The sequence below is a fragment of the Lacerta agilis genome, chromosome 1 (assembly GCF_009819535.1).
Source record: "Lacerta agilis isolate rLacAgi1 chromosome 1, rLacAgi1.pri, whole genome shotgun sequence".
NCBI lineage: Eukaryota > Metazoa > Chordata > Lepidosauria > Squamata > Lacertidae > Lacerta > Lacerta agilis.
In genome coordinates, this window is record NC_046312.1 from 123,018,135 (window position 1) to 123,038,294 (window position 20,160).

At 43.7% G+C, this 20,160-nt stretch overlaps 1 protein-coding gene across 1 annotated transcript in view; it reads left to right on the forward strand.

Moving 5' to 3' along the window:
- CFLAR (CASP8 and FADD like apoptosis regulator) overlaps positions 1-17,626 on the forward strand; it is a 28,118-nt gene extending 10,492 nt beyond the window's left edge. Inside the window, exons 3-9 of the mRNA XM_033169576.1 lie at positions 326-461; positions 2,309-2,397; positions 6,026-6,071; positions 7,151-7,200; positions 8,624-8,699; positions 14,674-15,154; positions 16,935-17,626. Coding sequence (XP_033025467.1) covers positions 326-461; positions 2,309-2,397; positions 6,026-6,071; positions 7,151-7,200; positions 8,624-8,699; positions 14,674-15,154; positions 16,935-17,070 — 1,014 coding nt within the window. The 3' untranslated portion in view covers positions 17,071-17,626. The remainder of the gene's footprint in view (positions 1-325; positions 462-2,308; positions 2,398-6,025; positions 6,072-7,150; positions 7,201-8,623; positions 8,700-14,673; positions 15,155-16,934) is intronic.
- The last annotated feature ends 2,534 nt before the right edge of the window (positions 17,627-20,160 follow it).

Here is a 20,160-nt window from a genome sequence, read left to right on the forward strand (position 1 = left end):
TTAGGATGTTTGTTTTAATGGAGTGTAGACGTGAATTATAGCTCTGTAATTAGTAAGGACAATAAAATGCTTTCAAAAGCGAGAAACGAGCCGGGTGTTATCTCACCGCAACACCAAAGGCAAGGTTGCCGTGACAGTAGCTTATGTAGGAAACGCTAGTGCCAGTGTTGGTTGTACACATCAACCAAAAAGAAAAAAGAAACGTCTTTATGCCCTCTGAAATATTAAAATAAAAAGCATATTGTTCCCCATTTTGTTTCTCTGGCAAATTGGATGCATACTGCTTGGTCTGCTGTTTAATACATTTGTTCTAATTCTCTTATAGACTTTCCTGACAATTATAACTGACCTTGAGAACCTAGATCTGGTGTCTCCTAGCCGCCTAGATTTTCTGGAAGATTGCTTCTTGCACATGTGCAGGAGAGACTTGGTGAAGAGGATCCAGAAGTTCAAGCAGGAAGGTAAGGCTGTGAAATGATATTAATGTTGAATAGAGTATCAAAGAGAAATTGAACATGATGTTCTTGGTAGGAGCTGTAGCTCAGTGGTTGAGCACCTGCTTTGTGTGGAAAAGCGTCTCACTTGGGTATCCCCAAGTAGGCATTCCAACAACAACCCCTTGCTAAGAATCCTGGGTAGTTTAGCGCACAGAGCTACACTCCCCACCTGCCAAGGCTGTTTCCCAGCCAATGGAGTGACCATGGCAGAGAGGTAACTCTTAATAATAATAATAATAATAATAATAATAATAATAATAATAATTTATACCCTGCCCATCTGGCTGGGTTTCCCCAGCCACTCTAGGCAGCTTCCAACAAAATATTTAAAATACAATAAAACATCAGACATTAAAAACTCCCCCAAACAGGACTGCCTTCATATGTCTTCTAAAAGTCAGATAGTTGTTTATTTCCTTGACATCTGATGAGAGGCTGTTCCACAAGGCGGGCATCAGTACCGAGAAGGGAACTGCCAGATGGCCCTCGGAGCTGGACCTCACTCTCCAGGCTGAAAAATGAGTGTTACTGTTGTCAAAGAGTAACACAATTGCCTCTACAGCTCTGGTTACCTAAGCACACCAATGTAGCGTCGCGGCAGCTACTCCCGGGCCTGCAACTGGGAACCACTCCCCCTTCACCAGTTTATGTGCCTTCCGACGGGCTGTGTGCACGTTTCCGAAGAATACGCCTGTATAGAATCTGCCGCTGCTCTCCTCTTTTCACGTCTCTCCTGGTTCTGGGAGACAGTGGTGCAGGAGAGGGCGGGAAAGCACCCAACCCTTCTCTTGCCTAGCCTTCCTCTTCCTCCATCTCTGAAGCTTCCCCTGCCTCTGATTCTTGCCTCCTGGCTCGTACACGTTGCCACAAATCACTGCCACTCTCTTCCAAGTCAGACTCCTTTCCCTTGGTGTACACTTGTTCTGCCAGTCCCTGACACCACCACTGTTAACCGTTCCCAGGATGATTGAGGAGAGAGGTGCTGTTTAAATGTAAGGCTTACTGATTTTCCTCAGGTATCTGAGGAAGTGTGCATGCACATGAAAGCTCATACCAGGAACAAACTCAGTTGGTCTCTAAGGTGCTACTAGAAAGAATTTTCGATTTTGTTTTGATTTTCCTCAGTTACTGCTCTCCAAATCTCCTACCAGAGGGGGCACTCATATGATTAACACAGGGTTCAATTTGGGAGAGGCATTCTGAGTATCGTGAGTCCAGCATAGTGTTGTTCACCAGTTCAGAAGTGGGGAAGCAACGAAGGGCACTTTATTTATTCCTTTAATGCAAGGTCTTCCCTGATGGTGCCAAACCCGAGCATTTTACATTTTATGGAAAGGGTGCAAGGACCCACAGTTCTGTAAAGGGAAGATGTGTGTTTTTTTCCTCCTCTCCTTCTGGGAGGAAGGGCAGGGGCACAGTTTTAGCAGAATGTGCCAGTATGCTGTTTGGATAGGCCACGGCCCAGGGCCATGAATGACTCAGTCTTAAAATGTGTTTACTCAGAATTAAGTCCCAATGAGTTTTAAGTTCCACGCTTGAAAGTGTTAAGAGACAAAGCACAACTGGATTATAGGGAACCATTGCAGCTAGACGGCAGATTCAGTACTAATCGTTCAGTGATTATGGAGCAAAATAGAAATTAACTGCAAGGACGTTCCACATACTTATTGTTCAGAGAGGGATGTGTGTTTAGTTACAGTAAACAAAACAAAAATGAAATCAAGCAATGGATGGGGCTGGAGTAGAAAGTTATGCTGCTAGGGAATTATGACTGTTTATAGCATTTGTGAGAACCTGTGTTCAATTTTCAGCTCCAGAGCATCCCATTGGCTCTTCGTCGGTATGTGCTAGCAGACTTCAGGCATCTTTTCCTGAGCTGTCTATTGCTGATCCTCCAAGGGTAAGTGTGAATGAACCCAATGCACTGAAATGGTTGTCAAGTCATGCTTTTAGCAGAAAGGGTGGTGCAATTATTATTATTATTATTATTATTATTATTATTATTATTATTATATAAAATAATACATTAAAACACAAAATAAAATAATACATTAAAAACACAAAATCAAACGATTAGTTTAAAATACAATTCAAATCACATTTAAAATCAAAATAAAATTAAGTGGGAACCCACGATCATAACCGTAAGGGTAAGGAATTAAAAGTTCACCAGGCTGGTCCCATATGGGCTGATAGAAAGAGCCAAGGAGACCACTTACATACAGAGTCCCATAGAAAGAACAGAACATGAGAAAGCATGGTTTAATGACTGAATCGACAAGTTGGCTGCTTTAGTACCTTTTTAAAATTGGATTTGGCACGACGTAGCACTTTTAACACCTCCTTGAAGTTTGAATAGAGAATATGGGTGCAGTGTATACTATAATAAGGTGCAATATTGCCTGTCGGTTGCTACACTGCCAAAGCTGGATGTTTGGAACAACGGGCTTAACTTCCAGATTTGGGACTGGATTTGATGGGTAGATCCCAAGCAGTGATACTTCATGGGCCAAGAGTGGGGAACCTGTGGCCCTCAGGATACTGTTGAACTCCACTTCCCATCAGCCCCTGGCACTATGGCCAATGATGTTGTCCAGACAACAACTGAAGGACCACACGGGATGGCCAGCTTGTGACACTGGGAGCTTTGCTTTACGTTGGCTTGGGGAACCTATAGCCCCTCCCCATCTTCTTGGATTGTGGCTCTTGTCATTCCTGACTAGACTGGGTGACAAGCTGATGGGAGTTGGAGCTCAGCAATATATGAAGCGCTACCACTTCCCCAGCAGCTTGTGCAATGCCTGTACAAAAACAGGAGCCCCTGTAGGTCTGTTTATAGCACAGAGAGAGGCCTACACTCCTGGCTGCCTCTCCAGAACTGTGCTGCTGCCTGCCCCCCCAGTTTTTTGGACCCTGCTAGAGGTAGATCCTCTTCAGGGCAGTGTAACACAGGAGGGTCTATGAATCGCCTGTAAGAATGCACAAGAACGGCGCCATCTTGTACTTCAGAGTTGGGCCATGTGCTTGAATTTTATGGAGACTGCTTGAAAACTACCTGTAGTATTTGCCGGGGTGCTGAGTTTCCTTGTCTCACTGAAGAGGAAGGGTCTATCGAGAGCCTATGATCTTCACACCCAAAAGTTGTGCCGGGAGGAGAGAGGAATATATACTGTATTTAATTGCCATTTTCAGATCTGAGCCTGTCGTTCATTTATTTGCGTGTTTATTTTATCATTAACGTAATGAAGAGTCTGCTGCTTTAAGAAAAGTGGCTTAACAAATTATTATAATAGTCACAATTTCCTGGGGCCTTGTTCATGCAGAGTGTGTGTGTGTGTGTGTGTGTGTATACATATATACACACACATGTATGTATATATATGCATACATACATACATACATACATACACACACACAGTGTGTGTGTGTATGTGTATATGTGTGTATATGTGTGTGTGTGTATAATATCCATTCAACTGATTTTTTTAAAGCACATCTACGCTGATTGTGATCCTGATTCACCTGCTTGCATATCTCCCCCAGTGTCTTTGCTCTGCCAAAGAGATGAAGAGCAGAAGTGTCGGGATTGCTCTCTCGCCCCACAATAAGGAGTGAGGCTTGGGGTATGCTAAAAGGGCAGCTGAGGGGTGCTCTGCGAGCACAGCAGCATGTGGGAAGACTCTGGATTGGTGGCTGCTGGCTGTGAATGTATGCATTCCCTGCAGCTTCATGGCATTTGTGGGGAGACAGAAATGCCTGCCCCTTTGTGTGAGTAGGGCAAGTAAATAACCCTTGCTCGGTAAGGGACTCCTGTTGTTGATTAATTAACTCTCGGAACTTACTTGGAACGAGCTATCATTCTGTGCTGGATAATAGCTCTTTCGCTACAGAGAAAGCAGTTTGCTGTCCTTTTATTTTGATGGATTACTTTAATTTCTGCTTCAAGCGTGCGCACAAACCCACAACGCTGTAAATCATACCTAGTTAACGCTACTGTAAATCTTTGCACACAAGCACACCACCTTTTTTTTTTTAAGAAAACAAGTGCTCCAAATGAAGAGCATACGACGAACCCTGCAGTGTCAGTTCCTATATGCCAGAATATTGTTTCCAACAGTTGGTGGCCAGATGCTTGCCAAGCTTAAAGCAGGGCCTGAAGCCAGCAGCTATTCTCTGTTGTGCTTTCCTTCTGCGACTGCCGGTGGAGGTTCCATTCAGCCATTTTGGGCCACACATTTAAAGCATTATTATACCACTTTAAACAGTCATGACTTTGCCCCCAAACTCCCTAGGGACCAATTTGTTACGGGTGCTATTAGCAGACTCCCCTGTTCCCCCTGTTTCCCTGGGAAGAGAGATTGATTGTTAAACCACTCTAGGAATTGTAGATCTGTGAGGCGGTCTCCTCACAACTCTCCACACCCTCAATAAGCGACAATCTGCATGGTTCATTGGGGAAGACATAACTATTAAAGTGGTATAATAGTGCTTTAGATATATGGTGAAGGTGTGGCCATAGTTCTATCCTCTGTGAATGTGTTTAATCCACTAAATTATTTTTTTAAAAAAATATTTTAAAGATACTCCATGTGCAACAGCGATATGCACACACACACTTTGCATAATTACCAGAATTATAAGTCACTTACGCATCTAACTCCTCACTGCTGCTCTGAACATGTAAAGCCACCCAATAGATCCTTTTAGAAGACTGAAAACCCAGACTTTTAGTATCCTCATTCCAACAGTATCTTCAAAATTTCCAATGTCCATGTGACAGTTAGCTTACAAGAACTTTAGCTGAACACATTCTGGGAAGTTAAAAATGGCAACACGAACAGCCCTTTGAAAAGAGAACGCAAAATATTTTCAAAAAGCTGCATGTTGTTTAAGAAAAGTGGTCTTTAGGACACAAGAAAGAAAAAATACTTCATGTATCGCTTGGAAGCTTGTAGCAGCAGATCCCATAACGAATAGTGTCTTTGAGGGAGAAGGATTTCCTTTTGTAAGTACTGGGTCTACTACAGATAGCATCCACTGCATGGCCCTAAGCCATGGGTCGGCAAACTAAGGCCCGGGGCCCAGATCCAGCCCAATTGCCTTCTAAATCCGGCCCGCGGACGGTCCAGGAATCAGTGTGTTTTTACATGTGTGCCCTTTTATTTAAAATTCATCTCTGGGTTATTTGTGGGGCCTGCCTGGTGTTTTTACATGAGTAGAATGTGTGCTTTTATTTAAGATGCATCTCTGGGTTATTTGTGGGGCATAGGAATTCGTTCATTTGCCCCCCAAAAATATAGTCCGCCCCCCCCAACAAGGTCTGAGGGACAGTGGACCGGTCCTCTGCTGAAAAAGTTTGCTGACCCCTGCGGCCTAAGCTCTAGAATAGGGAGGGGAACCTGATTAACTTTACCCAGGTATTGTCGTAATACTTGCCTTCTTATATTGTCTCTCCCTTTCCTAATAATTTCCAGTGTGGAATTTTCAACAAGAAGTGAAATGTGATTAGTTGCTGGTTTCATTTGCAGGTTGGGAACCAAGGAAAGCTGTCAAATGGAGAATGTGCCTTTCAGGGTAAGTAAGGCCTGTTAATCTTTAGTAGCCTTCTGCTGCAATCCTATACCCACTGACTTGGAAGTGAGCCCCATTGAGCTCAGTGAGACTTATTTCTGAGTAGACATGTATAGGGTGGAGCTGTTCGGACTGTCAGTAGTCCAGAAGTGTAGTTTTGTTAATAAAACATCCAACATCCTTTTGAGTGCTGGGAAAGAAGGATCAAAGGTTTGAACTGGGATCTTCCATATCCAAGCCCGACACTCTACTTCGGTGCCTGTCTTATGCTTGGGCATCTGGAACATAGCTGTCAACTTTTCCCTTTTTTTCAAAGGAAATTCCCTTATTCCGAATAGGATTCCTCGCAAGAAAAGGGAAAAGTTGACAGCTGTGATCTGGACTTCTACGTAGGAATATGCACCAAAATCACCCCATTTGTTTTAATATGTTTATAACAGTCATATTTCAACAGCCACAGATCTTGAACACACTTCTGGATCCCATATGCTTACCCGAGGATGTTCTTTGTTTAATCAAATTGACATTAATAGCGTTGTAAGTTTCCTTGTATCAGGAATTTTTTTATGTCTGATGTTTTACAATCTTTAATATGTGATGAAAGCTGCCCAGAGCAGCTGGAGAAACCCAGCAAGCTGGGCGGAGAATAAATAAAATAATAATATTTATTATTATTATTATTATTATTATTATTATTATTACTACTACTACTGCTGCTGCTGCTGCTGCTGCTGCTGCTACTTTGGCCAGGTGAAAAGTTATAATGCTGGGGTAGATGATGATGATGTTTTTGGCCAGGTGAAATGTACCATCAGGGTTTGGCAACACAGTGTCCTCGAGGTCTTGTTAGACTCCAACTCCCATCATCCCCAGCTAGCATAGCCAATGTTCAGGGATGATGGGAATTGTAACTCAACCATTTCTGGAGGTCACCCTTTTTCCTATCCCTGCTATAATGTCACAGCTGTATATGTGTGTACGTGACTTTATGTGTTGTTGTTTTTTAAAAAAATAAATAAACATGACTTTGTAGGAAAATACAGATCTTCCATAAATAACAACATTGTATTTTGTATTTGTAGCAGCAAAGGTTAACATATCAATACCAGAAACAGGAGGAGCCCAAGCACAGGTATCGTACAATATGTGGGCGCATGTGTCTTTCCTAGTTACTCTTCAGACCCATTTGTTTCAGTGCAGAAAGTGATGTAATTTTAGAAAGTAATGGATTGGTGCTTTAAAACCTGGCTGTACTTTCTACTGTGCCTTTCTTAGAGCTGTCGAATGCACTGCACTTGGAAGGCAAGTGAGGGGTGACAAGTCCTCCCTCTTTAAATTCTCCTGCTTTGCCTGCCACTATATTTTCATGGCTGTGAGATTTTCATGGCCCTGGGCCAAACACACAAGAAAATCACAACGCGACCTGCCCTTTAGAACGCTACAAATAGAGGAAATTGTGCGTGAGGACACCAGTACTTGAGCTTTAAACAAAAGCTGAGGGCTAATAGACTCTTACCATCTTGTCACCAGCATTTTTCTGCTCAGCTTGAGACTGGGGGGAGCTGCCGCCGGTTAGAGTCCTGGGAACTAGGTCCAACCAACGTGGACTAGAATACTAACCATGTCTGCCCATTGAGTCCAGTGGTTAAGAGCGGTAGACTTGTAATCTGGTGAACCGGGTTCGCGTCCCCGCTCCTCCACATGCAGCTGCTGGGTGACCTTGGGCTAGTCACACTTCTTTGAAGTCTCTCAGCCTCACTCACCTCACAGAGTGTTTGTTGTGGGGGAGGAAGGGAAAGGAGAATGTTAGCCGCTTTGAGACTCCTTCGGGTAGTGATAAAGCGGGATGTCAAATCCAAACTCCTCCTCCTCTTCTTCTTCTTCTTCTTCGGGAGTTACTCCCAGGTTAGTAGGGTTAGGATTGCAGCTGTAGTCTTAGATCCAACCCATAGACCTCTCCCAGACCTACAGAAGGTGAGAGCCATTGTCTCTTAAAAAAAAACTATCACTGCCAACACCTCTGTTATCTAAGGTCTGCTTTCACTCGGCTCAGGGCCCCGCTAGGCTAGGAATTTCTTGCAGGTGTATTCCGCACAATACTAGTGCATCAGAAGTAGATGTGTATTGTACTCATCCATACATCATTCTGCTTTATTAGATGTTCCCCAACATTATTGCCATCCTGGACAGATGGGGCACTCTTGCACTTTGCTACAACAAAATAGTGTGTCGGGTGAGGAGTGTTGGATGAACTGGAACATTTGTAGTAAATAAAAAAAGAAGATTTTAGCAGGAAGTTACGGGGCATGCACCAATTGAAAGCAAAGGATGATGTCTGCCCTGAGATTTTTGCAGGCACAAACAGTACGGGAAGTGGGATTATTCATAACTGCTTCTGAGCACTAATCATCATGAATGCACAGTAAAAAGGGCAACTGGAGTTATCCGTAGAACTACACTAGGCTCGGCAAAAAATACTTTGGAAAAGGGAATGAGCAGAAAGTCCATGTATTGGAGATAGGATCTAAATAATTACATTTTGTCATTCAATGCAGGTCCTTAACAAATACAGAATGCGGAGCAAGCCCTTGGGAGTATGCTTGATTATAGACTGCATTGGCAATGATACAAGTAAGTGCTAGGAAAAAATTGAATTCCTCCTTAACTGCCAGAGTCTGCAACTCGTGTAATCTTTTAATAGCTCAGATTCGATGAGATGGACTCAGGCTTTGCTTGCAAAACAACGGTGGCTGAAAGCTCAAGTTGATAATTAGGTACTTGGCATCGGTATAGGGCCCTGAAGTGGTCGAAGTTCTCTACCAACCATATCTTGTGGATCTGTCACAAAAAAAGTCTTCAAGGAAGGGAAAGGGAGGCAGTCCCTAGATTAACAGGTCACGCAAAGTTTTGATTTCCCCTAGATTATGTGATAGGTTTAAAGACTTTGCTAAGACTGTGTATATACACTATACCTTTAAAGCACATTCCCTGCTCCCTACAGAATTCTGGGTACTGCAGTTGCTGGGAATGGTTACCCTGTAAGGAGTAAACTACAGGGCCCAGAATTCTTTGAGGCAAAGAATGTGTTCTGAGTGTACTTTAAAGGTATAGCGTGTACGAAGTCTGAAATTGCTGTTTCCTGCTTAGCACTACATTGTATAAACTGTTGTTGTTGTTCAGTCGTTCAGTCGTGTCCGACTCTTCGTGACCCCATGGACCAGAGCACGCCAGGCACGCCTATCTTTCACTGCCTCCCGCAGTTTGAACAAAATAGAAAATTCTTTTCAGTAGCACCTTAGAGACCAACTGTGTTTGTTTGTTCTTCACAGTTGGTCTCTAAGGTGCTACTGAAAAGAATTTTCTATTTTGTTTCGACTATGGCAGACCAACACGGCTACCCACCTGTCCCGCAGTTTGGTCAGACTCATGTTGGTAGCCTTGAGAACACCGTCCAACCATCTCGTCTTCTGTCGTCCCCTTCTCCTTGTGCTCTAAATCTTTCCCAGCATCAGGGTCTTTTCCAGGGAGTCTTCTCATGAGGTGGTCAAAGTATTGGAGCCTCAGCTTCAGGATCAGTCCTTCCATTGAGCACTCAGGGCTGATTTCCTTCAGAATGGATAGGTTTGATCTTCTTGCAGTCCATGGAACTCTCAAGAGTCTCCTCCAGCATCATAATTCAAAAGCATCAATTCTTTGGCGATCAGCCTTCTTTATGGTCCAGCTCTCACTTCCATACATCACTACTGGGAAAACCATGGCTTTAACTATACGGACCTTTGTCGGCAAGCTGATGTCTCTGCTTTTTAAGATGCTGTCTAGGTTTGTCATTGCTTTCCTCCCAAGAAGCAGGCGTCATCTGCAGTGATCATGGAGCCCAAGAAAGTAAAATCTCTCACTGCCTCCATTTCCCCCCCTTCTATTTGCCAGGAGGTGATGGCACCAGTGGCCATGATCTTAGGTTTTTTGATGTTGAACTTCAGACCATATTTTGCGCTCTCCTCTTTCACCCTCATTAAAAGGTTCTTTAATTCCTCCTCACTTTCTGCCATCAAGGTTGTGTCATCAGCATATCTTAGGTTGTTGATATTTGTATAAACTAGTCCCTTACAATTTGTTGCCATCTTGTAATAAAAAAGAGCAAAAGGGGGAAGCAGGTGGGAGATGATAACTTTTGATTCAATAATACCCAAAACAATCCAAATAAGACAATATGGATGGTATATGTTTAAAAAGAAATGGAAAAAGTACAGTCAATGATAATTTATTATTATTATTATTTATACCCCGCCCATCTGGCTTGTTTCCCCAGCCACTCTGGGCAGCTACCAATAGAATATTAATAATACTAAAAATAATAAAGTGATAAAACATCAAACATTAAAAACCTCCCTAAACAGGGCTGCCTTCAGAAGTATTCTAAAAGTCAGATAGTTGTTTATTTCCTTGACATCTGATGGGAGAGCGTTCCATAGGGCAGGCGCCACTACCGAGAAGGCCCTCTGCCTGATTCCCTGTAATCTCACTTCTCGCAGTGAGGGAACCTCCAGAAGGCCCTCGGAGCTGGACCTCAGTGTCCAGGCTGAACAATGGGGGTGGAGACACTCCTTCAGGTATACTGGGCCGAGGCTGTTTAAGGCTTTAAACCAACACTTTGAATTGTGCTCGGAAACGTACTGGGAGCCAATATAGGTCTTTCAGGAACGGTGTTATATGGTCTTGGCGGCCGCTCCCAGTCACCAGTCTAGCTGCCGCATTCTGGATTAGTTGTAGTTTCCGGGTCATCTTCAAAGGTAGCCCCACATAGAGTGCATTGCAGTAGTCCAAGCGGGAGATAACTATAGAGCATGCACCACTCTGGCGAGACAGTCTGCAGGCAGATAGGGTCTCAGTCTGGGATCTGATCAGAGCTTGACTTGATGACATGGTGCCACCTGTTTGCAGAATCTGCCTTCCCTTCTCTCAAAGACTGTAGCCTTCTATTGTGGAAGTAATCATCCAGAATCGAGCTCGGAAGTGGTGGGGAACGGGGACGACAGTCTCTTAACATAGCCAGGAGAAAAATTGTGAAATCAGATCCGCTGAGAGACCTGGATGGGAAACTCATCTTAGATAAGTTTACCTGAACTCTCTCTGAATGGGATCAATTGCTCCTTCACACTTCTAATCCCCCTCTGCAGTTGGGTCCATTAATGAATTTTTGGGGTGGATCTAACCAGGCCTAGGAATACATTCTCATGAGAAAAAGCATAGGTGCCTAATTCATGCTTGCAAAACAATATTTCGCCTTAGTTTTATAGTTAGAATCTAATCTATTCTCATTGTAAATTGAATATTGTCTATTCTATTCTGTCCATAACCGTCTTTTTCTACAAGCTTTAAAGCATTTTTGTGTGTTGCTTACCCCCCTATGAAACTGCACAAAAATATATATATTTTTGTTTCCTTTGGATTTTTAAAAATGTGATTGCAACATTTTAAAAAAGGGATGCCCAGGCTAACTCTTACATGCCCCTGCTTCACCTTCAGCCATTTATTTATTTTTTTGGAAAAATTCCCCACAAGTCTCTTAACATAAGCAAAAATAAAAATCTCTTGAGGGCTTGATACATGCTACTGGAACACACAAGTGGCTAAAAATAGCACAAATGAGTGCAGTCAAGGCCGTTTTGTGCCTTTAGGGGGAATGAGAACAGAGGAAGAAAAGGAGCAGTAACCTTTTTCTCTCCTGTTTCTCATCAGCAACAATCTCGGGAGACGAGGCAGTTTTATGCACAGCTTAACACGTCTCGCCAAAATTAAATGTGTGCAGGTTAATTATTGTAAGGATGTGGTAGAACTGCAGTCAAGATCTATGTATTTGGATAGGTGGGAGACAACTAGAATTACCCGGCAAGAAGGTATAAGCAAAAATGAAGGAACCTGTGCCCTCCCTTTTGAATATCAAAAAATGTTTGGGGGATCTCCCCAACTACCACCCCCGCAAAACAACAACAACAACCCTGTTGGGCTGGGGATTTATTGTGTGAAGGTTGCCTATTTTTTTATATTTATATTGGAGGAAGTTTCTACGCCCGTCTTGCTTCCTGCTGAGAATCCTCTAGGGCAGGCATGTCCGACATGTAGATCGTGATCTACCGGTAGATCACTGGACGTCTGCAGTGGATCACTGGTAGATCATTGGGTCCCCCCAAAGAAGCTGAACAGCTGTCGCCCCCCTAAAAAAGTTCAACATTTTACCTCCTCCCTGAAAAAACTCAACAACTTTGACCTGAACCCCCAAAAAGGGGGTAGATCACTGCCAGTTTTTAACTCTGTAAGTAGATCGCAGTCTCTTGGGAGCTGGCCACCCCTGCTCTAGGGTAAAATTGTTCTGTGGAAATTTTCATGACAGGTTATTAAAAGTCAGACAGGAATATGTGGTGTGCTGTAGATACTAACCCCCCCCCCCAAACACACACCAGAGTAGACTGAATTAGAGAGAGGTATAAGGATGCAATCCTGCCCTCTGATGGCTAGACTGTATATTAGTCTTTATGAAGGAAATGAATTGAATCACTTCCTCTAAGGTCTGAGCGTGCTCAGTAGTTGTAGAAAGGTGGCTGTTTGCTTGCTGAGTGAAAAAGAAGAAGAAAATGGCAGAGGGATAGTGGAATGAATGATTTCCTGGCGTGGGAGGGCATGGTTGGTGGAATCCCTGAACTCAGGGCTCAGGGCTTTAAAGGTAAATATCAGCACCTTAAATTGGGCCTGGAAATAGATAGGCAGCCTGTATAGTTAATGTAAAGTCTCCATAACATGCTCACATCTTTGAGCATTCAGCAATGTTCTTGCCGCCCTATGCTGTATCAGTTGCCATTTCCAAACCGCCTTCAAAGGCTACCCGGCGTAGAAAGCGTTGCTGTAATCCTACCTGGATGCAGCTATGGCAGGTGCGGGGAATCTTGGTCCCACCCAGCAACATGGTCAGGGATGGAGTTGGGGCTCTACCAACATCCAGAGGGCTGCAAGTTCTGTATCCCTGGACTACGGTGTCTGTTGCTGAGGCCAGATTTGATTTCTCCAGGTGTGGCTGAAGCTGCTAGACAGTGTCTCTCATATCATTAGAACTCAGGATGCCGGACTACATGGGACTTGGGCCTGATCCAGCAGGTCTCTTCTTATGTTAAGATTTCAGGAGCATCCACTAGACCAGGCCCGTCCAACTCCCAGTATAAAATAGCTAGCAGTGATATAGTCAACAGAGTTGTTGAGCTTTCTTGGGGGAGGATTGACCAGAGTTGTTGAGCTTTTTTTAAGGGGGAATGACATAAATCTCTCACCTTAAACTCTGCCACTAATAACGCAGCAAGCACAGTGCTACAGCCAATCATCGTATTTCAAATCGCCAACAGAAAACGCAAAACAACGCCCCAATTGACGCGACAGAGGGACAGAGAGAGGGGGGCAGGAGCAGAGACATTCATTCCTCACTTCTTATCATCCCATGATCGATAAGGACCCCGCGATCGACCAGGATAACCTGGGGATCTAGCTGTCGATTGTGGTCGACAGGTTGAGCATGTCTGCACTTGACTATGTACTTGGTCTTTCATGGGGAGTTCAGGTTGTGTGCCTGCACCTAGGTAATGAGAGCCAACGAGCGACATGGCTGTCCAACTTCCTGTATGGGCTATCTATCTGGAAGATATTTGTATTTTGATGAGTTACTGATCTAACTTGGTTGCCCTCTTCCTGCCCCCTGTTCCTTCCTTTTCCCTATCTTTTGTTAAACTCTTTCATGGCTGAGAACAGCCTTTAATGTCCTAGTCCTAATCTTTTGGAATGAAGTGATATTGCAGGGTACCTTTTTATGAATACCGTGTTTTTCCGTGTATAACACGCCCCCGTGTATAAGACCTATTTTTGGGGACTTCAAATTAGGAAAATGGGAGATTGCCCAGAGTTGTTGAGCTTTTTTGGGGTGGAAAATTGCCCAGAGCTGTTGAGCTTTCTTTCTTGGCGGGGGACAGGACGGGACAGGACCCAGAGTTGTTGAGCTTACTGCAGCGACAGCAAATCAACACCAGCCCTTGCTGCAGCAACCAATAACACACCAAATAGCTGCTGACAATCATAGGCTCGTGGCAACAACCAGTCCCACGTCTCCCCTATGCACTATCAGTGTATAAGTCCACCACCATAATTTTTAACATAATTTTTAAATAAAAAAACCTCGTCTTATACACAGAAAAGTATGGTAATCTGCACATAGCTAGTAGCACATAGCCTGTCAGGCAAGCCACGTAGGCTAACAGGCTAGCTATCTATAAATCAGATGATTTTGCACCAAGTTCTGAGAAGCTTGTGCACAGACTGATCAGTTGCAGGGCTGTGCAAACCCAAGGCTACCTGGGGAGTCCCTTTGCCACTTCTTGAGGGCTTCCAAGTGGCAGATTGAAGTGCTTGCTTGGCAATGTATATATGGCTTGCTGTTCAGAATAAAATCTTTAATCTTCTCACTCACTTGTGCTTTGTATCGCCTCTGAATCTCATTTTAAAAGAACCGCCTTGCATTTGGCGAGGCACTTCCATAATTTCCTTTTTCCGGGCGCTTTTCTTTCTCCAGGTATGCTGGCAGAAGCCTTCAGTGCCCTGTCCTTCGAAGTCCACTGTTGCCTGTTCCTGAGCGTGGACTCCTTGGTGCGCAAGCTGTTCGAAGTCGCGAGGCTGAAGCAGCACAAGGACTACGACTGCTTCGTTTGCGTCCTCATCAGCCGAGGGAACGAACACGGCATCTTCTGCACTGACCACGGTGTTCCGGCATTCTCCCTGGAGAGGGTGAAGAATTTCTTTACTGGGGATGCGTGTGTTTATCTCTCGGGGAAACCGAAGCTGTTCTTCGTCCAGAACTATGTTGAGCCCGGAAGCAGGCAGGAGAATACCAGCTTAATAGAGACAGATGGAGGAGATCTGTGTACCATCCCACAAGCAGCAGACATTCTCTGGAGCCAGTGTATGCTGGATGCATCACACTTGGAGAGGTTGCAGAGTCCATCGTCTTACTACCTGTCTGCTCTAGCTGAGCTTCTGACTGAGCCACACAAAAGGTAGAAAGTTGGGGGGGGGAGAGAAGGCTTTTTCCTCAACATGAATAACAGCAAAGTAACAGTTCCACTTTTTCTATGGGTGGTTCCTGTGTGTACTTTCCATTTTTGTATGAGTGCAGAAAATGGACGGAAATATGGGAATGGTTGCAGAACTTAACTGTTGGGTATTTTGTTTTAACTGGAAAAGCCTCAAAAACAGTTTAGCACTTGGAAAACACCGATGGCGTCCAGCAACGCTTCTTGCTGCCTTTCCCTCTGCTTCTCTAGTGCTTTTGCAGAGTTTTTGCAGAGTTTTTCAAACTTCTCCTGCGCAACGGTGTGTGTGCCTTTCTTGCCAGCATATAAATTCCACAGAGTCCAGCTTGTTTTAAGCAAGCAAGGTTTATTTACAAGCATAAATCACGGACATTCTTTCCCGCGCTAACGGAAGACATCTCGCCTGGTCAAAAGTGAAACGAGAACTGAACAGAAAAAAGAGTGCGTCACAAATCACATAGGCTTCGTATAAAGCAGAACTACCTGGATGTATGACACATCTTCCCTGTGGGCAGGGCGGACTGTTGAGCTTATTTAACCCTGTAAGCTCCAAACCTCACATTAAACCTCTGAGGAACTGCTTTCACTATATATATATATATGTTTTTCAGATTTTAAAATTTACAATCGATTATCCAACAACCAACATAAAAAAAGAGAATTTCAAAGAATCTCCTGAACTTCCCTCCTCCCCTTTGTGGGTCCTTGTATTAACCTTTTCCTCCTGCATCTTTGCTATTGATCCAAATCTTTTAAATTATTATTACTATTATTAATTTCATTTCTATACCGCCTTATATTTTTCAGAAAAATCTCAAAGCAGTTTACAGCATATTAAACATCAAATAAAAATCCAGGATCAAATATTTCTGAAGACAGTCCAATATAAAGTATACAGTCGAAGCAACATAATGAACAGGGAACTAAAATATTATCTTAAAAGATTTCAAAACAAAACATTACAAAGGAGGTCAACTACAGAATGCATATTTAACACAGACAAAGTTAACGGAGAAAAGAATCTTAAACATTTCTAAACAAAACATTGCTAAGTGAAGTCAAATATAAAATGCACATTTAAAACAGCATAGTGTATAACCAAAATTCAACACTGAACTACAAGTGTTATTCCAATTCTGCTAGTGGTTTTAATTGTGTACAATGGTTTTTAAGGAAAATTATGTATTTTCCCCATTCCTTGTTAAAATTTTGGTCTTCCTGATTTCTGATTCTTCCGGTCATTTTTCTCCATTTGGCATAGTCCATCAACTTAATTTGCCATTTTTCTTTCCATCTCTGGTCAAGTAACATCCGAGTGGCTGTTGTCGCATACATAAATAGTCTTTTCTGATCTGTTGGAATTTTGGCACCTAAGGAACTGCTTTCACTTAAAAATCCCAAGATTCTAGCCGTTATAGCACTGGAGAGAATGAACCAGGAGCATTGTAAAGGGGTGGTCTAAGGGAGCTCTGAGCTCCCGCCTCTCTTCCTCATTTTTAAAAACAAACTCCTTTTCTCCCCACCCCCTTTTGCTTTGCTTTATGGAGCATATTGCAAAGCACAGCGCAGGTGAAACCCCAGCTACCTGCCCACCATCTTAAATTGTGATACACTCCACTATGTCCGGTTGCCAAAATGTTACGGCAAAGTCGAGAGCTGTTCATCTGGAAATTACTTTTTACAGATTGCAATGTGGCTATTGACAACTTTCACTCTTTTCCTCCCCCCCCCCTTCCCCTTACAGGAAGTTGCATCTGCTGGATATCCTGGTGGAGCTGAACAACAGAGTTTATTCGCGGAACAGGACTCACCCTACGGAACAGTATTTCGTCATGTTGAAGCATACCCTAAGGAAAAAGCTTTTTCTCTCTGACACCTAAATACGCAAAGCCTAACTCGCAGCAGTTGTGCCCTAGGGAGACATCCCTTTGAATGCCATCCATTGGTTCCCCCTGTAAGGTCAAGAATCACCAGCTATGGTAGGATTTTGTCCCCTCTTTGAGCCGCCAGGCACCCAAAGTTCAGATAGATAGGTGCTGAATTAAAGGACAATACAGTGGTACCTCTGGTTACGAACGGGATCCGTTCCAGAGCCCCGTTCGCACCCTGAAAGGTCCGTATCCTGAAGTGCCGAATCTGCACATGCTTGCTGCGCAATTCGGCGCTTATGTGCGTGACGTCATTGGACGTGTCTGCGCATGCACGAACCGCCGAACCCGGAAGTAACCCGTTCCGGTACTTCCGGGTTTGGCGCATTCGTATCCCGTGACGAACGCAACACGCAGTGTTCGCAACACAAGATACGACTAATCTAACGCAACATAGCAGATTAATAGACATCACTGACCACACCTCTTCATTTTTAAACTTCTTTCTCACAACCCTTTTGAGAGTTTCCTTCTGCCCTTTTCTCCACTCCGGGGGGGGGGGTGTTCAAGGTCAATGGAAAGGAGGAGGCAGACCTCAGGCACCATAGATCTGTCTGAACTGAGGTGGAGAGTAATGGGGCAGCTACAATAAACTCAGGATGTGGCTCAGTTGAGCCACGTAGATGGAAGGGAGCACTATTGCTTGGTCAGAAGAATCTGGTGTAAATCCTACGGGGGGGGGAAGAAACTTGGCAGAACAAGGGCTCCTTTGGGCCTTGTTTTTGTGCTCTTTCTGTTCTTAAAGATCTAAAAACAGGTATTGGGGACTTCTATCAAACCCCAGCAAGCATGGCCAGTGACCAGGAATTGGGGGTACGGCAACATCTGCAAGGCCAAAGGTCTGAAACCTACATGCTGGAATTGTGTGTGTGTATGGAATTTTCGGCTTTCAGGCGATATTTAGCATCTTCCTTGTGTGTAATCTGAGTTCGCTCTTAACACCGCAGCTGCCTTCAGGCATTAAAAGGGGAAAGAGGCAACACAGTGGAGCTGTGGTGCTGTATGTGCAACTCTTTCGGCCCCTCTAATGAAGAGAGCGAACTTTTTAAGGCCTGAGGGGGGTCTACAATTTGGCCTCTTCAATAGATGGGTGCATATCTCAGATTGATTTATTCAGGGGGTAGCTCTGCCGCTTCTAAGCTAACCAGCTGTTGCAGTGTGGAATACACGGAGAAGTGGTACCCCAAAATAACCCACATATCTAGAACTTCAAAGTATCAAAGCCAGCTTTCCACCAAGTACAGGTGGCCCATAGCTCTTGTCGTCGCATAGGCATAGAACTGGGACGCCACTATTCTTACTGGGGCTTCATTGCTTTGTGTTAATGGCTGATTAAATAAACTCTCGTGTGGGTGGTAAACTGTCCTTCATCTTTGTGTCCCCAGATTGTTGTTGGACTACAACTCTCATTATCCCTGACCATTAGCTGGTTGGGGATTATGGGAATTGTAGTCCAATTTAAAAAAAAGACTCAAAGTTGAACGTTCTGGTGGTGTGATAGGAAAATAGGAAGAGTTCTGTTTGTTCTTGGGGGAAGATCGATCTGCTACCCTTGATGTTGGATTGAATCGGAAGGTGTTTTCTGCTGGTGATTCTTGCTGTACTGTTAATTATAAGCAAGGTTTTGAGACTTGGACACGTACTATTAATGTATTTATTTATATTGGTTATTTTGTTCAGATATGTATATTTCACCTACACGTTTGATTGTTGGTGTTTTTTAAAGATTCCTTTCAATCATTATTCCCTGATAATTTGTTTCTGTTTGAAAAGTTCCTTCTAATCGGATCTAAAGAAGCCCAGTTTTTCTAAATGACTGCTTGAATACTGTTTTACAAAGTTTTATTTAATATGGGCGTTCCACTTTTCTATTAAGATAACAATCAAATCGGCTTCTAATATTGTAGCTTTCAAAATGAATTTTAGTATATTTCAGTATCTTATCATTTCTTTCTTTCTCTCAAGCAGTTCTCTTTTAAAAAAAATGAGACACTGTAATGTAGGAAGTTGAGCAAAACCAATGATCAGGGTTTTTTTTGGTACTCTTTTCATCTCACACTTAAGCAAGGTCTAACACTAAAACAGTACATGTCCTTACTTGGGAATATGTTTTGCTGAACTCAGTAGAATTTGCTACTCAATAAGCATGGGCAAAATAGGGCTGAGAAGACTAGAGCCTTTTAATTGTTTTTAATTGGCTCTTACATTACCCATGGTTAATTTAGAAAACCTGTAGCCTTCCAGATGTTGCTGGACTACAGCTCCCATCATCCCTGAGCGTAGACTGTGTTGGCTGGGGCTGATGGGAATTGAAGTCCCAACATCTGGGGGTCCACATCCTTCATATGGGAACGACTCCATTTATGCACAAAAGAGGCTCCAGGTGTACATTCTTTGCAGAGTTAGCACCTTTTTCAGTCCCATTGATTTCAAAGGACTTAAGTATACCGTAATTCTGCATAACTTGGGGGGGGGGGCTAAGCCCCGTTGAATCCAGTGTTTTTGAGTAGGCATTCTGTGACGTAGCACAAAACTATGAATGTCATTTGTGGATTAGTTGCAAAATGATGGTTCACGGGAAAACATGGCAAAGACTAAATGCAACTAGATGTTAAAGGTAAAGGGACCCCTGACCATCAAGTCCAGTCGTGTCCGACTCTGGGGTTGCGGCGCTCATGTCGCTCTACAGGCCGAGGGAGCCGGCGTTTGTCCGCAGACAGCTTCCGGGTCATGTGGCCAGCATGACAAAGCCGCTTCTGGAGAACCAGAGCACCGCACGGAAACGCCGTTTACCTTCCCGCTGGAGCGGTACCCATTTATCTACTTGCACTCTGACGTGCTTTTGAACTGCTAGGTGGGCAGGAGCTGGGACTGAGCAACGGGAGCTCACCCCGTGGCAGGGATTTGAACCGCCGACCTTCTGATCAGCAAGCCCTAGACTCTGTGGTTTAACCCACAATGCCACCTGGGTCTAACTAGATGTTAGGGGTGTGCAAATGTCTTTATTTTATTGTATTCCACTTGTACGACTCCCTTGACTGA